The sequence below is a fragment of the Macaca fascicularis genome, chromosome 17 (assembly GCF_037993035.2).
Source record: "Macaca fascicularis isolate 582-1 chromosome 17, T2T-MFA8v1.1".
Classification (NCBI taxonomy): domain Eukaryota; kingdom Metazoa; phylum Chordata; class Mammalia; order Primates; family Cercopithecidae; genus Macaca; species Macaca fascicularis.
Window position 1 is genome coordinate 20598406 of NC_088391.1, and position 19207 is coordinate 20617612.

At 40.8% G+C, this 19207-nt stretch overlaps 1 protein-coding gene and 1 long non-coding RNA gene across 16 annotated transcripts in view; one reads left to right on the forward strand and one right to left on the reverse strand.

Annotated features, from left to right (window-relative positions):
• Positions 1-19207, forward strand: part of LOC141408971 (uncharacterized) — a 177162-nt gene that overhangs the window by 117428 nt on the left and 40527 nt on the right. The window lies entirely within an intron of this gene.
• Positions 1-19207, reverse strand: part of MTRF1 (mitochondrial translation release factor 1) — a 46696-nt gene that overhangs the window by 25189 nt on the left and 2300 nt on the right. For all 12 annotated transcript variants that reach the window (XM_045377043.3, XM_074021900.1, XM_045377042.3 and 9 more), the window contains exons 2-5: positions 18690-19112; positions 13869-13960; positions 12278-12359; positions 11974-12081 (exon numbers count right to left, since the gene is read on the reverse strand). In XM_045377043.3, coding sequence (XP_045232978.2) covers positions 11974-12081; positions 12278-12359; positions 13869-13960; positions 18690-19104 — 697 coding nt within the window. In that variant the 5' untranslated portion in view covers positions 19105-19112. The remainder of the gene's footprint in view (positions 1-11973; positions 12082-12277; positions 12360-13868; positions 13961-18689; positions 19113-19207) is intronic.

Below are 19207 nucleotides of genomic sequence, written 5' to 3' on the forward strand. Positions count from 1 at the left end.
CTCAGTCTCGGCTCGCTGCAACCTCTGCCTTGTGTGCTCAAACGATTCTCCTGCCTCAGTCTCTTCAGTGGCTAGGATTACAGGCACCCGCCACCAGGCCCGGCTAATTTTTCATATTTTTAGTAGAGACGGGGTTTCACTATGTTGGCCCGTTTGGTCTTGAACTCCTGACCTCATGATCTGCCCGCGTCAGGGTCCCAAAGTGCTGGGATTACAGGCGTGAGCCACCGCGCCCGGCCACTTGTTCTTATCTAATGATTTTTTAAAAATCTTTTTTATGATACAATAATATATGAAGACAGAAAAACACACAAATCAAATATATGGTTTAATGTCCACCACTTGGGTCAAGAAAAAGAACTGTGCTAGTCACTCCATAAGCCCTCCCAAATGCCATTCCCAGTCATAATCCTCTCTCTTCCCTATGAGTAATCATTATCCTGACTTTTATTCCTTTCTTTACCATAATTTCATTACCTAAACGTGTAGCCCTAGGCACTACAGTTTAGTCCTGCCCATTTAAAAATGTTTGATGTATCTTTTTAGTCTATTAGTCCACATGCTTATTATCTATTGCTTTCATTTCCTACAAATGATCTGTTGAATGTGGGCTGCTGACCTGTAGAATTTCCAGCAGTCTGTTTTTGCGGATTGCATATTCTTGGTGCAAGTCACCCTGTTCTGCTGCCCTCTGTACTGGCAGCAATTAGGCAGCTGGGTACAGACACTGGATCAGACCTCAGTTCGAGCCCCTTGGCAAGACTATAGGAGGTGTATGGTGTCTGGATGTCTCTCTTTTTACAGTCTTGACAGCCTTTGACACTGAATGGTGAGAGTCTAATTCTATCATTTCTTTCTCACTTATTAGTTAAAATACACTAATAAAGACACACTTCTCCTTGTCTACCATTTGATTACCTAGTGATACAATTACATAGGAAAAGCAAGATAAATGTTTGATTCTGTCCCTTTTACCAGTTCTACCAATATACCAACTTTTTTTTTATTTTTTGTAATACACTGAACTGGTTCATTTTAATCCTCTGAAGATGACCAATTATCAAAAGTTTAAATTATCATTATGAACTCAAGGATTGAAACACATCTAGCATGTTTAAACCAAGTACAGTTATTATTAAAGCTCAACTAGTCCCATCTTTGGCCCATAGAGCCTCTTCAAATTGACTTCTGAATTCTTTTGACATGCCTCATTTACATGGGACATGCCCCATTTGTACGGCATAACAAGATATTCCAGGATTATCTTGAACATTTTTTGCCCTAGACCTGGAATCAGCCATGTCTCCAAGAAGTCCTGGTTCGAGAGAACCACTACTGGATTTGGTTATTATTTCTAAGCCTTTTCAGTGGCCAGAGACAGGAAATAACCTCATGAGTTCATGTGATGTTGAGACTCAATTTTCCATGGGTCTCTTGTGTTCCTGCACATCTTACAAATGAAGCATTGCTGGCTATTTCACTCTAAAATATCTTTTAAAGGTGGTTTGTGCAGTGAACAGCCTTGAAAATAATGTGTCCCTCCTGAGCAAAGGATAGGTTTCCACAGCCTTGGAAGACAGAGATAGTGTCTCTTTCTAGAGCAACGTGCAGGCATGCCCACTGCCCATTAAAAAAACGGCTGGGCGCAGTGGTTCATGCCTGTAACCCTGGCACTTTGCAAAGCTGAGGTGGGCAGACAGCGGGAGCCCAGGAGTTCAAGACCATCCTGGGCAACATGGTCAAACTTCATCTCTACAATAAATACAAAAATTATGGCCGGCGCTGTGGTTCACACCTGTAGTCCCAGCACTTTGGGAGGCCGAGACAGGCGGATCACGAGGTCAGGAGTTCAAGACCAGCCTGACCAATAGGATGAAACCCCGTCTCTACTAAAAATACAATAATTAGCTGGGCGTGGTAGCATGTGCCTGTAGTCCCAGCTACTCGAGATGCTGAGGCAGAAGAATCGCTTGAACCTGAGAGGCGGAGGTTGCAGTGAGCCGAGATTGTGCCACTGCATTCCAGACTGGGTGACAGAGCGAGACTCCATCTCAAAATAAATAAATAAATAAAATTAAATAAAAATAAAAAACTTAGCCAGGTGTGGTGGCACGTGCCTGTAGTCCCAGCTACATGGGAGGCTGACGTGGGAAGATGGCTTGAGTCCAGTTGAGGCTGCAGCGAGCTGTGATGGTGCCACTGCCCTCCAGCCTGGGAGACAGTGTGAGACCCTGCCTCAAAAAAAAAAAAAAAAAAAGACTCAATTTCCTTAAGTTCAGTGCTCTTCTCCTATAATGCAACCTACCGTGTGGGCAGGTATCATCTGGTCTTCTTCGTTGTTGCCCTGTGGGACTCTGGGCTCAGGGAACTGGCACAAAAATGCTGATACTCTGGCTATTGCAATAACCCTGAGTAATAAACTGTCCTTCACTGCTGACCCATGAAACAGCAGCAGGCTACCTTGTCAGCGTGCAAGTAGGGTAAAATCTCAGACCTTTCAGTTTTTACAACTGACACTTCCAAGTTAAATTCAACCTCTTTTCTCTTACACTTTTATTGTGTTTCTTCCCACACCAAGAATCTTGGTTCTCAAAGAGAGGGCATTAGAATTAAAATATCCCACAATTACTCATCTGTTTTTATATTACGCTACACACCTAACAGTCTCAGAATACTAATACTAGTTCTACTAATACAGTTACTACAAACATTAAAACTTTTTTGCATATGCTCTTGCCATTTGCCTCCCATTTTTCAAATGATTGTACTATATCTACACTGTCAGATCATACAGTCCTTATGTAACAAATTCATTCTCCTTAGCCCTCAATTAGTCCCAGTTCTTCGTCTAACTGAATATTTCATGCTCACCCCCACTCCATATTTTGCTGTCTCTCATTTCAGTTGTCTGAAGCTTGTTTCTAGTAGATTCCACAGAAAGGGACCATGGGAAGAGTATTTCCTGAATTCTTGCATAATGAGAACAATTTGCTCCCTTCACATTTATAAGTCAGTTTTGCTGATTATAAAATCTTTAACTCAACTTTCTTTCTTTCAGTGAACTCTATCTCTCTCTGGCACAAAGTGCTGTTACTGAAAAGTCTGAAGGAAATCTAATCCTTCCCTTATAAGTCTCAGGGTCTTTGTTTCTACATGTCTAATGGATCTTTTCCCTTTTTTGTAAATCCAAACATTTTATTAGCCGATGGCTTAGTGTTGGTTGTTCTAGCTGGATATTTTCAGATGTGCACATGGTTTCAAATCTTTTCTTTTTTTTTTTTTTTTGAGACGGAGTCTCGCTCTGTCGCCCAGGCTGGAGTGCAGTGGCCGAATCTCAGTTCACTGCAAGCTCCGCCTCCCGGGTTCACGCCATTCTCCTGCCTCAGCCTCCCGAGTAGCTGGGACTACAGGTGCCCGCCACCTCACCCGGCTAGTTTTTTGTATTTTTTAGTGGAGACGGGGTTTCACCATGTTAGTCAGGATGGTCTCGATCTCCTGACCTCGTGATCCGCCCGTCTCGGCCTCCCAAAGTGCTGGGATTGCAGGCTTGAGCCACCGCGCCCAGCCTCAAATCTTTTATTTCTATTTCAGAAGAGTTCTCGGGAAATATAGATGTATTTATCTATACATTCAAGGGTGGCCCCCCAGGATCCCTGCCTGCTGGTATTCATACCCTTACAGTTCCCTCCCAGCTGGTCTGTATGATCAACAGCATATGGTATGGCAGAGGTGATACTAAGTCACCTTCTGAGGTTAGATTATAAAGAACCATGGCCTCCATCTTGCATCACTCACTTCGGAGAAACAGGTTGCTAAGTCGGAAATAGCCCTATGGAGAGGCCCTGGTGGTAAAAAGCTGGTATCTGCTTACAACCACGTGAGTGAGCTTAGAAGCAGGCCCTGAAGCCCCAGTCTTGTGTTGAGATGACAAGAACCCCACCCAACAGCTCAGCTGCAACCTCATGAGAGACCCTGTGCCACTCAAAAAAGCAGCTGATTCCTGACCCGCATAAATTGTGAGATAAAAAATGTTTGTTGTCTTGAAGTTGCTAAGCTTTGGGTAATTTGTTACACAGCAATAAATAACTAATATAGTATCTGCTCTTTTATCATCTAATCAATCTTTTTGCCTGTCAACAGTATTTGTCATTTTTCTTCACTCCTTTATTATCTGTCTTCATTTCTTCTTGATTTCAAAAAAAATTTTCCTTTTTGACTACTATTTTCTTAAGGCATTAAATGTTCTGTTTATCTACTCAAATGTTTCTTCTGATTTATTCATATCTAAAATGATTTTTATTTGCTTTCTAATTATTTCCTGAGTCTGTCATTTCTACTCCTGATTTACCAGATTCTTTGACACTTCATATTGCTTTTTTTTTTTTTTTTTTGAAGACATGGTCTCACTCTGTTGTCTGGGCTGGAGTGCAGTGGCACAATCTCAGCTCACTTCAGTGTTGACCTCCTGGGCTCAAGCCATCCCACCTCAGCCACTGGAGCAGCTGGGACTACAGACGTGTGCCACCATGCTCAGCTAATTTTTAAAATTTTTTGTAGAGACAAGATCTCACCATGTGGGACCCAGGCTGGTCTCAAACTCCTGGGCTCAAGCGATCCTCCCACCTTGGCCTCCCAAACTGCTGAGGAATATAGGTGTGAGCCACCGTGCTCAGCCTCTTAACTTATTTTGAAATAGTAGATTATAGTTTTGACCTATTTTGTAGTCATGTCTTTCTAATGTGCTTTGTCTGTAGAGATATTATTCTACTCCTTATTCTCTTGTTTCTCATAAAACTTTGTATGGAACTTGACCTTAATACTTTTCTATGGTTTATTTTTATGTGAGATTACTTCTCCATACATTTTAGAATGAGTCCAGGAAGGCTCTTCTAACTTCTCAGAGCTCTCTTTTCTGTGACTTTGTGTAATGTTCAAGTAAACAGCAGCCTGCTTTCTGGGACTTCCTGGCTGTTCTCCCTGACATTGGATTAGATCTTCTTTTCCCTTCCTCCCTCTTTATCCCTGTCCTGCTCAACTCTGAGACTCCTCCCAGCAGTCCTTCCTCAGTGTGGGGGCCTGTTTTAGAAAGGCGCCCTAGTGGATCTGTTTTGAGAGGTCATGGGGGCTACACTGCTCTGGCCTCTTTCAATCTCCTTACCTAAAGCCTGAACCCTCACTCATTATTGGAGAGCGTAAAACTCCTCCCAGCTCCAGCTCATGTTCATAACTGGCTCCCAAATTCCAGAGAAAAACCATGAGTTATGAGGGGGTTCTCCAGTTTTCAGATCTGGCAGATGCCACCCCATTGCTTCCTTCTTCCTCCTGCACAGATGCTTAGACCATGCAGGTTCTATGGCAACTGGTGGTTTGTTTTAGGGTTTTGTGGGTATACCCTGCAACTGAATGCTGTCAATGCTCTCCATGGGTTTTTGGTTTTGCTATCTAGTTGCTATATGTGTTTTTGCATGGGGATTCAGAGAGACTGAAAACTATGCTGCTACTGCAGTTGCCATCTTCCTAATGCATTTCTAATGAAGATATAGTAACCCTAACCCATTCGGTTTTTTTTTTTTTTTTTTTTTTTTTTTTTTTTTTTTTTTTTATTTGAGACGGAGTCTCGCTCTGTCGCCCAGGCTGGAGTGCAGTGGCCAGATCTCAGCTCACTGCAAGCTCCGCCTCCTGGGTTCACGCCATTCTCCTGCCTCAGCCTCCTGAGTAGCTGGGACTACAGGCGCCTGCCACCTCGCCCGGCTAGTTTTTTGTATTATTTAGTAGAGACGGGGTTTCACCGTGTTAGCCAGGATGGTCTCGATCTCCTGACCTCGTGATCCACCCGTCTCGGCCTCCCAAAGTGCTGGGATTACAGGCTTGAGCCACTGCGCCCGGCCCCATTCGGTTTCTAAAGTCAGCATGTTAGACAAAAATTGAGTATAGTTTTAGATTACCCTTGAAAATGCCTTAGGAAGGTGTCTTATAAGAGACTGGCATACTGTCTCTTAGGTAAGTCCATCATAGCTGATCTTCCTCCAGCAATAAAACATATTACTGGATAATAATCTTCATACCAAATAAAGCAGCTGACATGCATTTAGGGGACAGATGATACGAAAAATCAAATCGTTTAAATAAAAAAAAAAAGAAAAATCAAATCGTTTAACATTCATATTCAGCGTGGTAGGATGGACATACTATGAAAGATTATCCAGGAACTAAAACAGAGTGACGCCACAACAAATTTGAATTCCCCATCTCACATTCACACTGTACTTTAATAAAATTACTCCTCCATCCTCTTTACTTCATCTCATGTGCAAATACTTGAATATTATAAGAGAAGACTGTGACTTATTTGGTATAGATTGAAACAGCCAGTCTTAGGCTACCTGAGTTCAAAATTCAAGCTTCTCTTCTTCCTAGCTGTCTGCCCACAGGCAAGTTAGTTCCACGCTTTGGTTTCCTTATGTGAATAATAATAGTATATAAGTAGTGCTACAGCACTGCACACCTGAAGGGGGAAACATTCACACTGAAGAGTATATGAGTAGTGCCTCAAGGCATATGCAGGCATACAACATAGCCTTGAAATTTTACTCTCCAAGGGTTTTTGTGAGGCATAACCGAGATGAATACATGCAGAACATTTAGTACAGTGTTGACATTTAGCTGTCGAGAGGTATCAGTCGTAACTGGAACTATGCCATTGGCTTTCCTGGATCAGTGTGAAATCTTGTGGAAGAGAAAGGCTGTCAAGCTCCCTATGAGATAAACTGTGACACAAGGCTAGAGAGCTGATATACCCTAAAGGAGGACAATGAAGGTGTATTGTGGCCTTGCCGGATGAAAACAAACTGCTTCTGGTGGCTTTTACTGACAGGGATGGAGAAAAAGGCATTTGCCACATCAACAGCTATATACCAGGTACCAGGGAATATGTTAATTTGCTCAAGTGATGAAACCACATCTGGTATAGCAGCTGCCGTTGGATTCACTGCCTGTTTAAGCTTTCAATAATCCATCATTTCTCCAGGATCCACCTGTCTTCTGTACAGGCCAAATAGGGGAGCTAAATGGGGATGTGAGGGGAATTACCACCCCTGCATTTTTCAGGTCCTTGGTGGCAGCACCAATCTCCACGATCCCTCCAGAACTGCAGTATTGCTTTTCGTTTGCTATTTTCCTAGAGGCCGTTCTGGTGGCTTCCACTTGGTCTTTCCCACCATAATAGCCTTTGCTCCATAGGTCAGGGAACCAGTGTGCGGATTCTACCAGCTGCTGAGTATGTCTATTCCAATTTTGCATTCTGGAACTGGGAAAATAACCACAGGATTGGTTATTTTCACCCTGGGCCCACTGTGAGATGGGCATGAGCTAAAACTCATTGATCACCTGACCTCCACACAAGCCCCTATCCTGACTAGTAGATCACAGTAACATTTTTGAATGTCCTAGAATTAGTGTTGGCTTACAGACAGTGACTAGAAGTCCTCTCTGATTACTTTCTTTTCTCCAAAGTATAGTTACTGTACTAAAAGGCTATAAACCCCTTTGAGGAGGCTGGGGAAAAGTTTTGGCAGTATCCTGGGGATTTTCCTCAAGGGGACCTACACACTCGCCTTCACTCAAGGTATTCTGGGTCTGGAAATTGGCTCAAGTCTGGAAACTGGTTGAGCAGCTGTGATTCTCGGTTTTTATGATTCAGGATAGCCTTCTGTTTACTTGACCTAGAAATCTTCTCTTATACAGATCAAGTAGTAGGCTTCCTATCTATTTCACTTCTAGGAACACCATGATCAACGCTGTAAGTCCGCAAAAGTGAGACTATTCTGCTTGCTTTTTTTTTTTTTCTTTTGACGGAGTCTTGCTCTGTCGCCCAGACAGGACTGCAGTGGAGCAATCTCGGCTCACTGCAACCTCCACCTCCCGGGTTCAAGTGATTCTCCTGCCTCAGCCTCCTGAGTAGCTAAGGGTACAGCCACGCACTACACTCGGCTAATTTTTGTAGTTTTAGTAGAGACGGGGTTTCGCCATGTTGGCCAGGATGGTCTCGAACTCCTGACTTCAGGTGATCCACCCATCTCAGTCTCCCAAAGTGCTGAGATTACAGGCGTGAGCCACTGCGCCCGGTCACTGCTTGCTATTTTGACTCTGCTGTCTGGCACGGTAATTACGCCTACTACTTGGCATTTGGCAGTGGGGTACCACCAGTTGGCCCCTGCCACCCTGGGATCGAATTACTCCTACTACATTTAGGTTTCCCAATTCAGTGACCAAAGTCCCCACTGTATGGTGTGACCTAGAGAGAAGAGTGGTCACAGAGATCCTGAAGGATGCTGGGGCTCCCCACAAATATGTTTCTCACAGTTGTGGTGAAACGTGAGTCATCTGGACACATAAAATTCACAATTACATTCCAGTAAGCCACCCCTCTCCAAATTCAACTCGTGAGTAGAGAATACCAAAACATAATTATAAATATTCATCCATCGAGGGCTGGGGAGATCATGCAATATATTTTATAAAATCCCTTTAATGTGGAAAATATTTCAATTCATTAGATACCAGGTTTACAGATCGATAGTGTCAGACCTACACTACATATCTAGAACCATTACCCTCCACTGCTTCCATAGACTATCTTGTGATCATTTAGTTTGAACTATTTCTGAAATGGTTAAATATTGTCTCTATCTGTACCTACTGCCATAAAATGATATGACTTTGAAAGTCACTTAACGTATGAATTTGTACATGAAACTTTCAACTTTAGCTTTTAGTGCTATGTGAATCTCTATGGTTATCTATGAGTTCCTCTCCATTTCAATTAAACATTAAAAAAATATATCTGTGTGCACACACATGTAATTTAACATGTATATAAGGTAGGTGCTTTTTGCCCTTTCTTTATCCACATCATTTTCTTCTCCTAACTGCTTCTAATAAAGAAATCATTTTTTTAGGCTGGGCGTGGTGGCTTACGCCTGTAATCCCAGTACTTTGGCAGGCCGAGGTGGGTGGATCACGAGGTCAGGAGGTCATTTCTTTTCCCACTGCCACTCTGGGACATGACTGTTTGCTTCCATTTACTATCCCCTCTCCCCACTTCTTTCGGGACAGAGTCTAGCTCTGTTGCCCAGGCTGGAGTGCAGTGGCACAATCATGGCTCACTGCAGCCTCGACCTCCTGGGCTCAATCAAACCTCCTGGGCTCAATCAAGCCCAGCCCTTAGTCTTTAATTTTAAAGGTATATGAGTAAAATATTTGTAATGTTTCTTTTTTTTTTTTAAAAAAAGGAGGCTTTTAACTTTTCAAAATATTTTTATTTTGCCAGTGAGTTAGTGTATCTAAAGGCAAGTTTTCCCAACCATTGTTTAGGCTGCTCTACAAACCTGGAACAGAATCTCTCTTCCTGTTATTGAGGTCATCTCCCTTTTATTCTTGAAAGTCTCATTCAAAATACACCTATCAGAGTTCACTCACGATATTTTCCACTACTCTCCTTTTCACAATGCTGCTATTTCTTCTTACATTCTCCTTGAAACTCTCTCCTCTTTTGCTTCCATAATATTTTACTGTCCTCATCCTTTTTCTGCTTATCTTGAATCCTCCTTTTATTTTGCTAACTGGTCTATCCTTCTAAACGTGGCCATTCTCCAAAGCTTGTTGCCCTGAATGCTCTCTCTCTACAGACTCTCCCTCACTTATTCTCTCAGTATCAGACATTGTCTCTGAGTTAACAGGTATCAAATAGTTTGCCTGAGTTCTGTTCTCTCACCAAAGATCTGGTTACTCAACTTAATATTTACTCCGAATATTTCTTTCTTTTTTTTTTTTTGAGACTGAGTCTCACTCTATTGCCCAGGTTGGAGTGCACTGGTGCAATCTCAACTCACTGCAACCTGCGCCTCCCGGGTTCAAATGATTCTTGTACCTCAGCCTCCCGAGTAGCTGAGATTACAGGTAATTTTTATATCTTTAGTAGAGACGGGGTTTTACCATGTTGGTCAGGCTGGTCTTGAACTCAGTCTCCCAAAGTGCTGGGATTACAGGTGTGAGCCACTGTGCCCAGACTATTTACTGACTATTTCTAAGTGGATGCTCACTATAACCTCAAACTTAATAATTTAAAAACCATTCATCATTATTCTTTCCAAATGGTTTCTGCCTTCCAACTTCTATTCCATCCAATGGCATGAATGAGTATCACAGTCTTCTCAGCTAGAAAGATTAGACTCCCTGTGGCTCATCTCCTTTGTGTCAGAATAGAATCATGGGATGTAGTGCAGCTCTGGATCAAACAGACTAAAATTTAATCCCAGGATTGCCATTACTTACTGTGTGGTCCTGGATTAGTTAGTTACTCTCTGAGCCTAGATTCTCATCTGTAAAATGAGATTAGTAATACCTATTTCACAAGGATGTGAAGTTGTTCACACAGGACATACTGGATAAGCAACAGTTCCTCTCACATCTAGTTACTCAGCAAATTATGCCTATTCATCCTTTGAAGGTCTCTGACACATAATTCTACTTCCCATTCTAACTCTTAGTCATATCTGGATTACTGTAATAACCTTTTTGCAGTCTGCACTAAATCTAGCCTTTCCATCCGTGCATCCATGCATCCATCCATCCATCCATCCATCACTATTGTCAAAATAATCTCCTTAAAATATATTTTATCAAATCATATTAATACAATTTTCAACAGCTTCCTACTGCCCATCAGTCAAAGCTGTTCAAAATCTATCCACTCAAACCTACTTCAGAGATTACTTCCCTGACAAGCTATGGGTAAACTGGCCTCCCCACTCCCTCCCCGACACACCAAGACCTCTCCCACCAGCATGCTGCTGCTCAGGTTGTTTCTTCCCTCTGCGCTCACAGATAACCCCCTTTCCTGACCACTGGTTGTATCTGAAATCTGTACCAAGTACAACTTCCTTAGGCTGTATGCTGGTTCTTACTTCCCTTTACTGTTCAACTTACATGAATCTTCTCTCCCTACTTTGATAGTTGGTGGTTTATTATTGACGACTCCTCTGTCTACTACAATGTATCACTGCATAACCAAGCAGAGGAAAACTTTCAAATGGGTTAAAAGAATGGGACAAATGAGAGAATTATCATCACGTTTTGAATCAATATACTTGAGTATTTAAAGGTAAAGAACTGCACTGTTTGCCTACGTTGTATTATTATTATTATTATTATTATTTGAGACAGTCTCGCTCTGTTGCCCAGGCAGGAGTGCACTGGGGTGATCTCGGCTCACTGCAACCTCCCCCTTCTGGGTTCAAGCGATTCTCCTGCCTCAGCCTCCCGAGTAGTTGGGATTACAGGCACATGCCACCATGCCCAATTAATTTTTGTATTTTTAGTAGAGACAAGGTTTTACCATGTCGGCCAGGCTGGTCTCAAACTCCTGACCTCAGGTGATCCACCCACCTCAGCCTCCCAGAGTGCTGGGATTATAGGCATGAGCCATAGTGTCCAGCCGTTGTATAAATTTTTATCAGCCAAAAGAGAACAGAAGTTTCTTGAAAATAAAGACAAATGGTTAACTTTTTCTATATTCTCATAAAAATCAAACACATTAGCCACTTAGTCTAATTAGTAATACTTATTATATTATGTTATAAATAAAGCTATTTAAAGTAAAAACCTTAATATATCTTTGCTTTCAATAACAGAGAAAAATGATTTTGAGGCAAGATACGTATCTAAGTTCCTCAGGGGAATTTTCTCTAATTCACATATTTCTCCCTAAGCAAACGCTTCCCTCATTTCCACTCTCTTCTCCCAGCTAACAACTCTACTATAATAGAAAGCCACTGTGATTGATGAGCCTATGTCACAGTGTTTAGTAGATATACACCAAAAGTTTAAAAAAAAAAGGGACAATATGGTTCTAATCAAGATCAGAGGTAAAATAATTTTCAGTATCTGCTACGGGCAAATTCCTCATATGCCTACCATAATCTGCTGGTGTATAATTCAGAAGTTCAAATTGCCAGTGTTTATAGCACGAATAATTCTGGTACATGTCAAATATTTCTCGGGTAAATTGTTGGCAGATGTCACCTAAAAGAAAATATGAAAAATATTTAGTCAGAACAAATTTCAGAAAGCCATCCTTAAGACTAAGTCCTTTAAGACACAAAGAATAACTATTTGCAAATTTAAATACATTTAATGGACTTTTAAAGTTAGTGTTATCAGATAAGGTAAAATTCAAGGACTTTTTAGATCATTTAAATAATAAAATAAGTTTACTGACCTCCAGTAGTTCTTCCAGATGTCACCTCTAAAATAACATCATTTTTGTCATATTTCTCCTTTGGCAGAAGGCTCTGGAAAAGCTGGAATAAAAATCAGCATTTGTGTGTATATTTTCCCCGGCATACTATTACTGAATTTAAATAATGGCCCCAAAAACATTGAAAAAATCAATAATTGGCAAAATCATACAGTATCCCAAATAGGATATTCCAAGAATGCTATAATAAGTAGAACTAATTAGACCTAAAACAGGTGATCAATTCAGGTTAACAATGGAGTTACTTGTCAGTATATTTTCTGCACTGTTATCAGATTATCTTAATTTTCTAGAATGCAGAAGTTCAGATCAAAGTCCAGGGTGTTCCATTCAATTTTCTTCAGATTCTGGCTCTTATAATTAGTTCTGAACAGCAGCTTCTTTCATCTAACGAATGAAGCAAGGCTTTCAAAGTCTTCAATTTGAGAAATGATTTCATATTATCTCCTGCTGTAACTGACAGCAGACACCAGCCATGCTGTGCCTTCTCAGCAGAGTCGCTCTAATTAAAGACTATGTTGAGGGCTCCCAAGATAAGGCTCAAAATGAGTTTCTCAGCTGTGACCAGAAAAAAAAAAAAGGCTTCCTAATAAAGAAAGTAACCAACTTTCCTCTTAGGAAGAAAAGGGAAGTAATTTCACTATTACTAAAAAGTTTTTCAAATCAAACTAAAAGTACCTATGTGTCATGATTCTCCCTACTGCCAATTTCTGAAATACTCCATCTCTGCTAGAAATGATATAATCTATGGGAGAGAACATCAGACTAAGAGTCAGACATCTTCTACCTTTGATTAACTGGTTCAATTCGTAATAAAAATAACTGATATCCCATGTAACCTCCCCCTTAACTTTTCAAAAAGCCCGTCTCTTGGATTCCCAGAGTAAGAAAGACTGAAGGTAGGAAGACGGCAAATGTGACAGAGGGAAACATGGTATATCGTAGTGTGTTCTTCATTGTCTTTGTAGACAAACCATCCGTTAAGCAAGAAGGAAAAGAGACCACTATGGAAGGGAAATCTTCCATTTCCATGTCTAGGAGATATCAGCTGATGCTGATACAGTATCATGAATCCTGAGAGGCTCCAGTATGCCACACCCTTACTAGACCTAACCAAAGATGTGTGTTAACCAACTATTTCTACGCCTTTGGATTTATTCTATTCTATCCAGAGTGCAAATTTCCAATCCTTAATTAACAGTCACCATGAACTCCTCCTCCACTTCTCACTCTTAAAACCCTCTGACTCGTCCCTGTGGTGAACTAAATTTCTTTACCAGCATGTATGCTCTTACTTAACAAGTTAACAGACTCAACTTTGAATTTTTCTTTTTTTTTTTTTTTTACCCTGGGAGTCTTTGTTTTATTATGTGACACCGTAATTTCTTCATTCTCATTCTGCAGCAAATTATAGGAGACCAGCTTGATAACTTATCATAAGAGCACACTTAAAATAGTGTTTGGAAACCATTTTGAGCACCAAAGCAGAGTCTAGCAAAAACAGTATTCCTTTATACAGCACTACTGAACTAGTCTACTTCTGAAAACCTACCTCATTGTACAACATGTTGATTTTTTGATCAATGGTTTGCCTTTCTTCCAGTGCAAGTTCTTGTAACTGCTTTTCATCTTGTTTATTTAGGCCTAAAAGCCAGAAACAGAAATAATGATAAAGTTTTGGAGAAACTCCTAAGTAGCCATGTTCCTCTTTGGCTACTAAGTTTTATTTCAATTGCAAATGCAAGGGATTATACAAGGGAACATTTAGAATATTTGGAAAATGTCAATTAACAAGTATTTGCTAAGCATTTCCAAAAAGCTCAATGTGAAAAGTAGTATAATCGTGCCTCCCAAAACCTTGTGTGTGTGTTTTTTAAGGTAAAATAGCTTAAAACATTTAATCTCTAAACAAATCAATCTATTAACAGTAGTAACAAAAATATGCTTAATATAGAAACCCACATTTACAAAGCTCGTTATTTGAAGGTCTATAATTACATAAATCAAGTGATTAATCAAACAGGTTTAAAAAGGGACTAGCTAATTAAATATAAACCCAAATAAGGTAAGTTTTGGAACAAACTGGAGTGAGCATTTCCTGTCTAAAGGTGGCAGCTGTAACTCAGCATACTGTGACATGGTCCAGCACAGCTACAACTTCCATATTATCCAAGAGAAGTCAGAAATAAGAATTCTTAAAACCTCCTGATACATTCATACTCAGTTCACGTTGTTTTTTTTTTTTTTAGAGAGATGAGGACTCACTATGTTGCCCAGGCTGGAGTGCCAGTAGCTATTCTCAGATGCGATCATGGCACACTACAGTCTCAAACTCCTGGACTCAAGCAATCTTCCTGCTTCAGCCTTCTAAGTAGCTGAGATTACAGGTGTGTGCCACTGTGCCTGGCTTAGTACGGTACTTTAAAACACATATCATGGCCAGGTGTGGTGGCTCATGCCTGTAATCCTAGCACTTTGGGAGGCCAAGGCAGGCAGATCACTTGAGGTCATAAGTTCGAGATCAGCCTGGCCAACATGGTGAAACCCCATCTCTACTAAAAATACAAAAATTATACAAGCATGGTGGTGCACGCCTGCACCCCTAGCTACTCGGGAGGCTGAGGCAGGAAAATTGCTTGAACCCAGGAGGTGGAGGGTGCAGTGAGCCGAGGTCACGCCACTGCACTCCAGCCTGGATGACAGAGAAAGACTCTGTCTTAAAAAAAATACGTATCATGTGTGTCAGACAAAACATACATTTTTGTAACCTGTCCTGTATGGAGAAAATGGGCCTTTTTCTATTATTTCCAAAGCAGAAAGTTAAATCATGGAACTCTAGCAAAACAAGATAATAATGATCTAGTTATTGACCAAGGATGGTAGACCTCATGACCTTTGACTCCACTACTTTAGAGGCCTAGAGGCTTCGTCAGTGGGCACTGCTACAAGTTGAGGTAAGAAATTCTGACCCTTAATAATAATTATAAAGAAAATAGAAATGAAGAATCACAATTATAAAGAAGAGAAGACTCTTTTAAATTATTCTGTAGTCATGGAAGTTATTAGGGTCTGGTGGGAGTCTGTGGCTCATTCAAGCTTTCAACATTTAACATTTTGCTAGACACTCTGCTAGTTGCTGGGGAGACAAGGAAGAAAAAAAAACATAGCTTCAGGTCTCAAGTGGCCCAGTCTGGTGGCAAACACATATACGTGATTACAATATGTGATGGGGCAGTGCCAGTGTGCCATGGGGGCATAAATGAAGGGGACTAAACCAGACGTTAGCACTTAATGAGGGCTTCCTGGCTAAGGCGTCGTCAGAACTAATTCTAATTATGGATCATCTGTTGTAGAATTTTAATGTCACCACTAGTACCACATTGTGCACATGTCACAAATGGAAACCAGGCTGACATTACTTAATAGATACCTGCTGGTTCAAAGGTATCAGAAAAACCTTCTGATTTGCAGTCATATAAAATTATTTTTGTGGTCTCATTATTTGCTGTAAACCTGTAGAATCTGTCTAATTCAATTTCATTATATCAACAAAGATTCAAGAACCTATTATGTCCCACGTTTAGTGCTGCAGAAGATAGAAAAATGAGTAAGACACAGGACCTGACCTTGAAGAACAGACAATGGGGTTAGGGGCTTAGGTTAAGACAGTTACATAAAGGATTATAATACAAAACAGAGAAAGGTAACCATACTTGTTTTGCAAAGGGTACTGAAGCCAAAGTATGACATCTCAGCCAAACTTTGTAAGAGGACTGGCTTTTAACAAGGTGAAATGGGTATGTTAACAATGTGGGCAAAGATACAGTCATGGGACAGCACAAATATATCCAGAGAATGGCAAGTTGTCTATTTTGGTTGGAAGGTAGAATATGCAAAGAGAATTAACATAGTGCACGGAGAGGCTGGGGTTACTCTGCAGGGGCTTTTAAATGCCAAACCAAGAAATCTCTACTTATAGGCAATGGGAACAGGTGAGTAACATGAATAAGACTGTACTTGAACTGGAACGTCTAGAGGTAGGACTACAAGTTAGGAACTGATTGCCATCAGCTAAGTCAGAGATGTAATGAAGATATAAATTAGTGGAAGGAATAGAAGGGGACTCATGCAAGATGCATCACAGAGGTAGACCCTACTGGACTTTGAATCATCCAGTGAGTAGTGGATAAAAGCAGAGGCTTTGGAATCTCATTGCTTGGGTTCAAATCCTTGCTTCTCCCCTCGCTGGCTGAGTGACCTTTGCAAATTTAACCTTTCAGTTTCCTCATCTATCAAATGTATAAAATGAGGGAAAACACAAGCTGTTTTTTTTTTTATTTAAAAATTTTTTTAAAAGCTGGGAATGGTTGCACACACCCGTAGTTCCAGCTACTTGGGAGGCTGAGGTTGGAGGACTGCTTGAATCCAGGAGTTCAAGGTTAAAGTAAGCTGTGATTACGCTACTGCATTCCAGCCTGGGCCACAGAGCAAGGCTCTGTCTCTTAAAAAAAAAAAGGGGGGGGGGAGAATAATAATCATATATCCTACCTCATAAGGTTACCTGAGCATTCAAATGAGATAATATTTGTAAAGCCCTGAGCTTAGTGCCTAGCACATAAGAGGACTTTGTAAATGTAGCTATTATTACTATTATTATAGAAGAATTGTAGAGGCAGTACAGCCTTTAGAACTGATGCAATCCAATGTAATATTATACATGATACAACCAAGGCTGAAAGAAGTTATGCCAATTTAATTAGAATGCATTTCGTAAACTCCTACTATATACAAGCAGCCTTCTCAAAACTAATTAATTACAACTTTGTGTGGCATTATGCAAAAGAATAAAAAATACCTCCATTAAACCTATGTAAGAGACTTGTGACACCATCAATAGAAGGCAGAAAAATGGAAGCTTTCAAACATCCAGGACTTTACAGGTATAACAGTGACTGGCCTGTATGTCACATAATAATACCTCTAAGGCTAAATGAAACAAGATGAAGCACAGAAGAAAACCTAGAAACTAAAAGTGAATAGCAAAATCTGGATAAATGTTGAATCATAGGTTAGTTCATTAAACTTTTCTCTCAAGTTCTGTATAAAAATTTTGGAAAATTTTCATAAGAGAAAAAATGTAGAGGCAATAGCAGTATTAAGAAATACTAAAATAGAAAATTAAGATAAAAAATAGCCTGTAGGCCCAGCTACTCAGAAGGCTGAGGCAGGAGGATTGTTTGAGCCCCGGAGTTTGAGTCCAATCTGGGCAACATGGTGAGGCCCCATCCCTTAAAAAAAAAAAAAGATAAAAAATAAATACGCCAGCTGGGCGCGGTGGCTCACACCTGTAATCCCAGCACTTTGGGAGGCCAAGGTGGCTGGATCACTTGAGGTCAGGAGTTCAAGACCAGCCTGGCCAACATGGTGAAACCCTGTCTCTACTAAAATAAAAAAAAAAATTAGCTGGGAATGGTGGCAGGCGCCTGTAGTCCCAGCTCCTCGGGAGGCTGAGGTGGGAGAATCGCTTGAACCTGGGAGGCAGAGGTTGCAGTGGCCGAGACCATGCCACTGTATTCCAGCCTGGGTGACACAGCAAGACTCTGTCTCAAAAAAAAAAAAAAAAAAAAGAAATATAAAGCTTCCTTCTTGGCTCCACTAATGCGTGGTCCCCTCCAGGAAGCTTTACCCAATCAATCCAGGCTGGTTTGAGGGCCCTCTCCTCTTTGCTCCCATGAAACTGTGCCTTCCTCTAGTACAGCAGGTCTCATTTAATAAACAATACTTAAATAAGTTTCTCTCACTAGACCATAGAAGTTCATTGATGGGGTAGGAACTGTGTGTGTAGCCCTACTATGTAGGTACAGTGTTCAATAAAGTTCTGCTCAATAAAATAAAGCTTCTGAAAAGACCAACATTTTGTCTCCCAGACCTTAAGACCATGGCAAGTACCACGAGGAGCCTAGTTACTTAGTAGAGTTGATCTTTAGTAGCTAAAGTGGGTCAAACACTCTGGGTACAGAGTCCTGTTCTTTCCAAGTGTTGGGCTTATTACTTGTAGGTTTTTTAAAAGACTGAGTTCAGGCCAGCCTCAGTGGCACGGTGGCTATAATCACATTGCTTTGGAAAGCCCTGGCACAGCAGCCCTAGCTACTCAGAATTCTGAAGTGGGAGGCCAAGGACTTAGAGGTTACAGTGAGCGACGACTGAGTCACTGCACTCCTGCCTGGGCAACAAGTGAGACCCTGCTTCTGTGGGAAAAAAAAAAAACAAAAGACTAAGTTCAATAAAGTTTTAACTTAGAAAATCAAATCTGTACTTACACACACACATAAAAATAGCCCTTATGCAGGACACATATGTATCTTTTACCTACTTTTACACATTGATTCTAATTCTTCAATTGCTTGTTCAGTCTCCTGAATTTCTTGGTAAATGGCTGCAAGAGGTGCCAACTCAGCATGCCTTCTGTTCAAGGACCTTCGGTTCTCTTCATTCACAGGTATATGCTGCAGACATTGCTCAAGTGTTTGGTACTCCTTATTCAGGTTCTCCATATATTTCTGTAGTGCTTTATGCTTCCAAAGCATCTTGGTGTCTTGATGGCAATATCTCCTGGGCCGATTCTTACTTAACAGATGAAAAATGCAATTCCTGTTTTGTCTCAAAACTTGCAGCCTTGTATCAAGATGTATCTGTCTAAATCGATGAGAATGGAGCTGGATGTGACACTGGAGGTAACCATTAAGAGATGGATGTCTAAAAAGCCAAACACACAGGTGACGATTCATCTCAGCATCTGAAATACAATAAACACAGTCTTTAAAAAAAAATCAGCTCTAAAGATACATGCATAATAAAGCTGGAAGGAACATCAAGAAATCTTGTTTCATT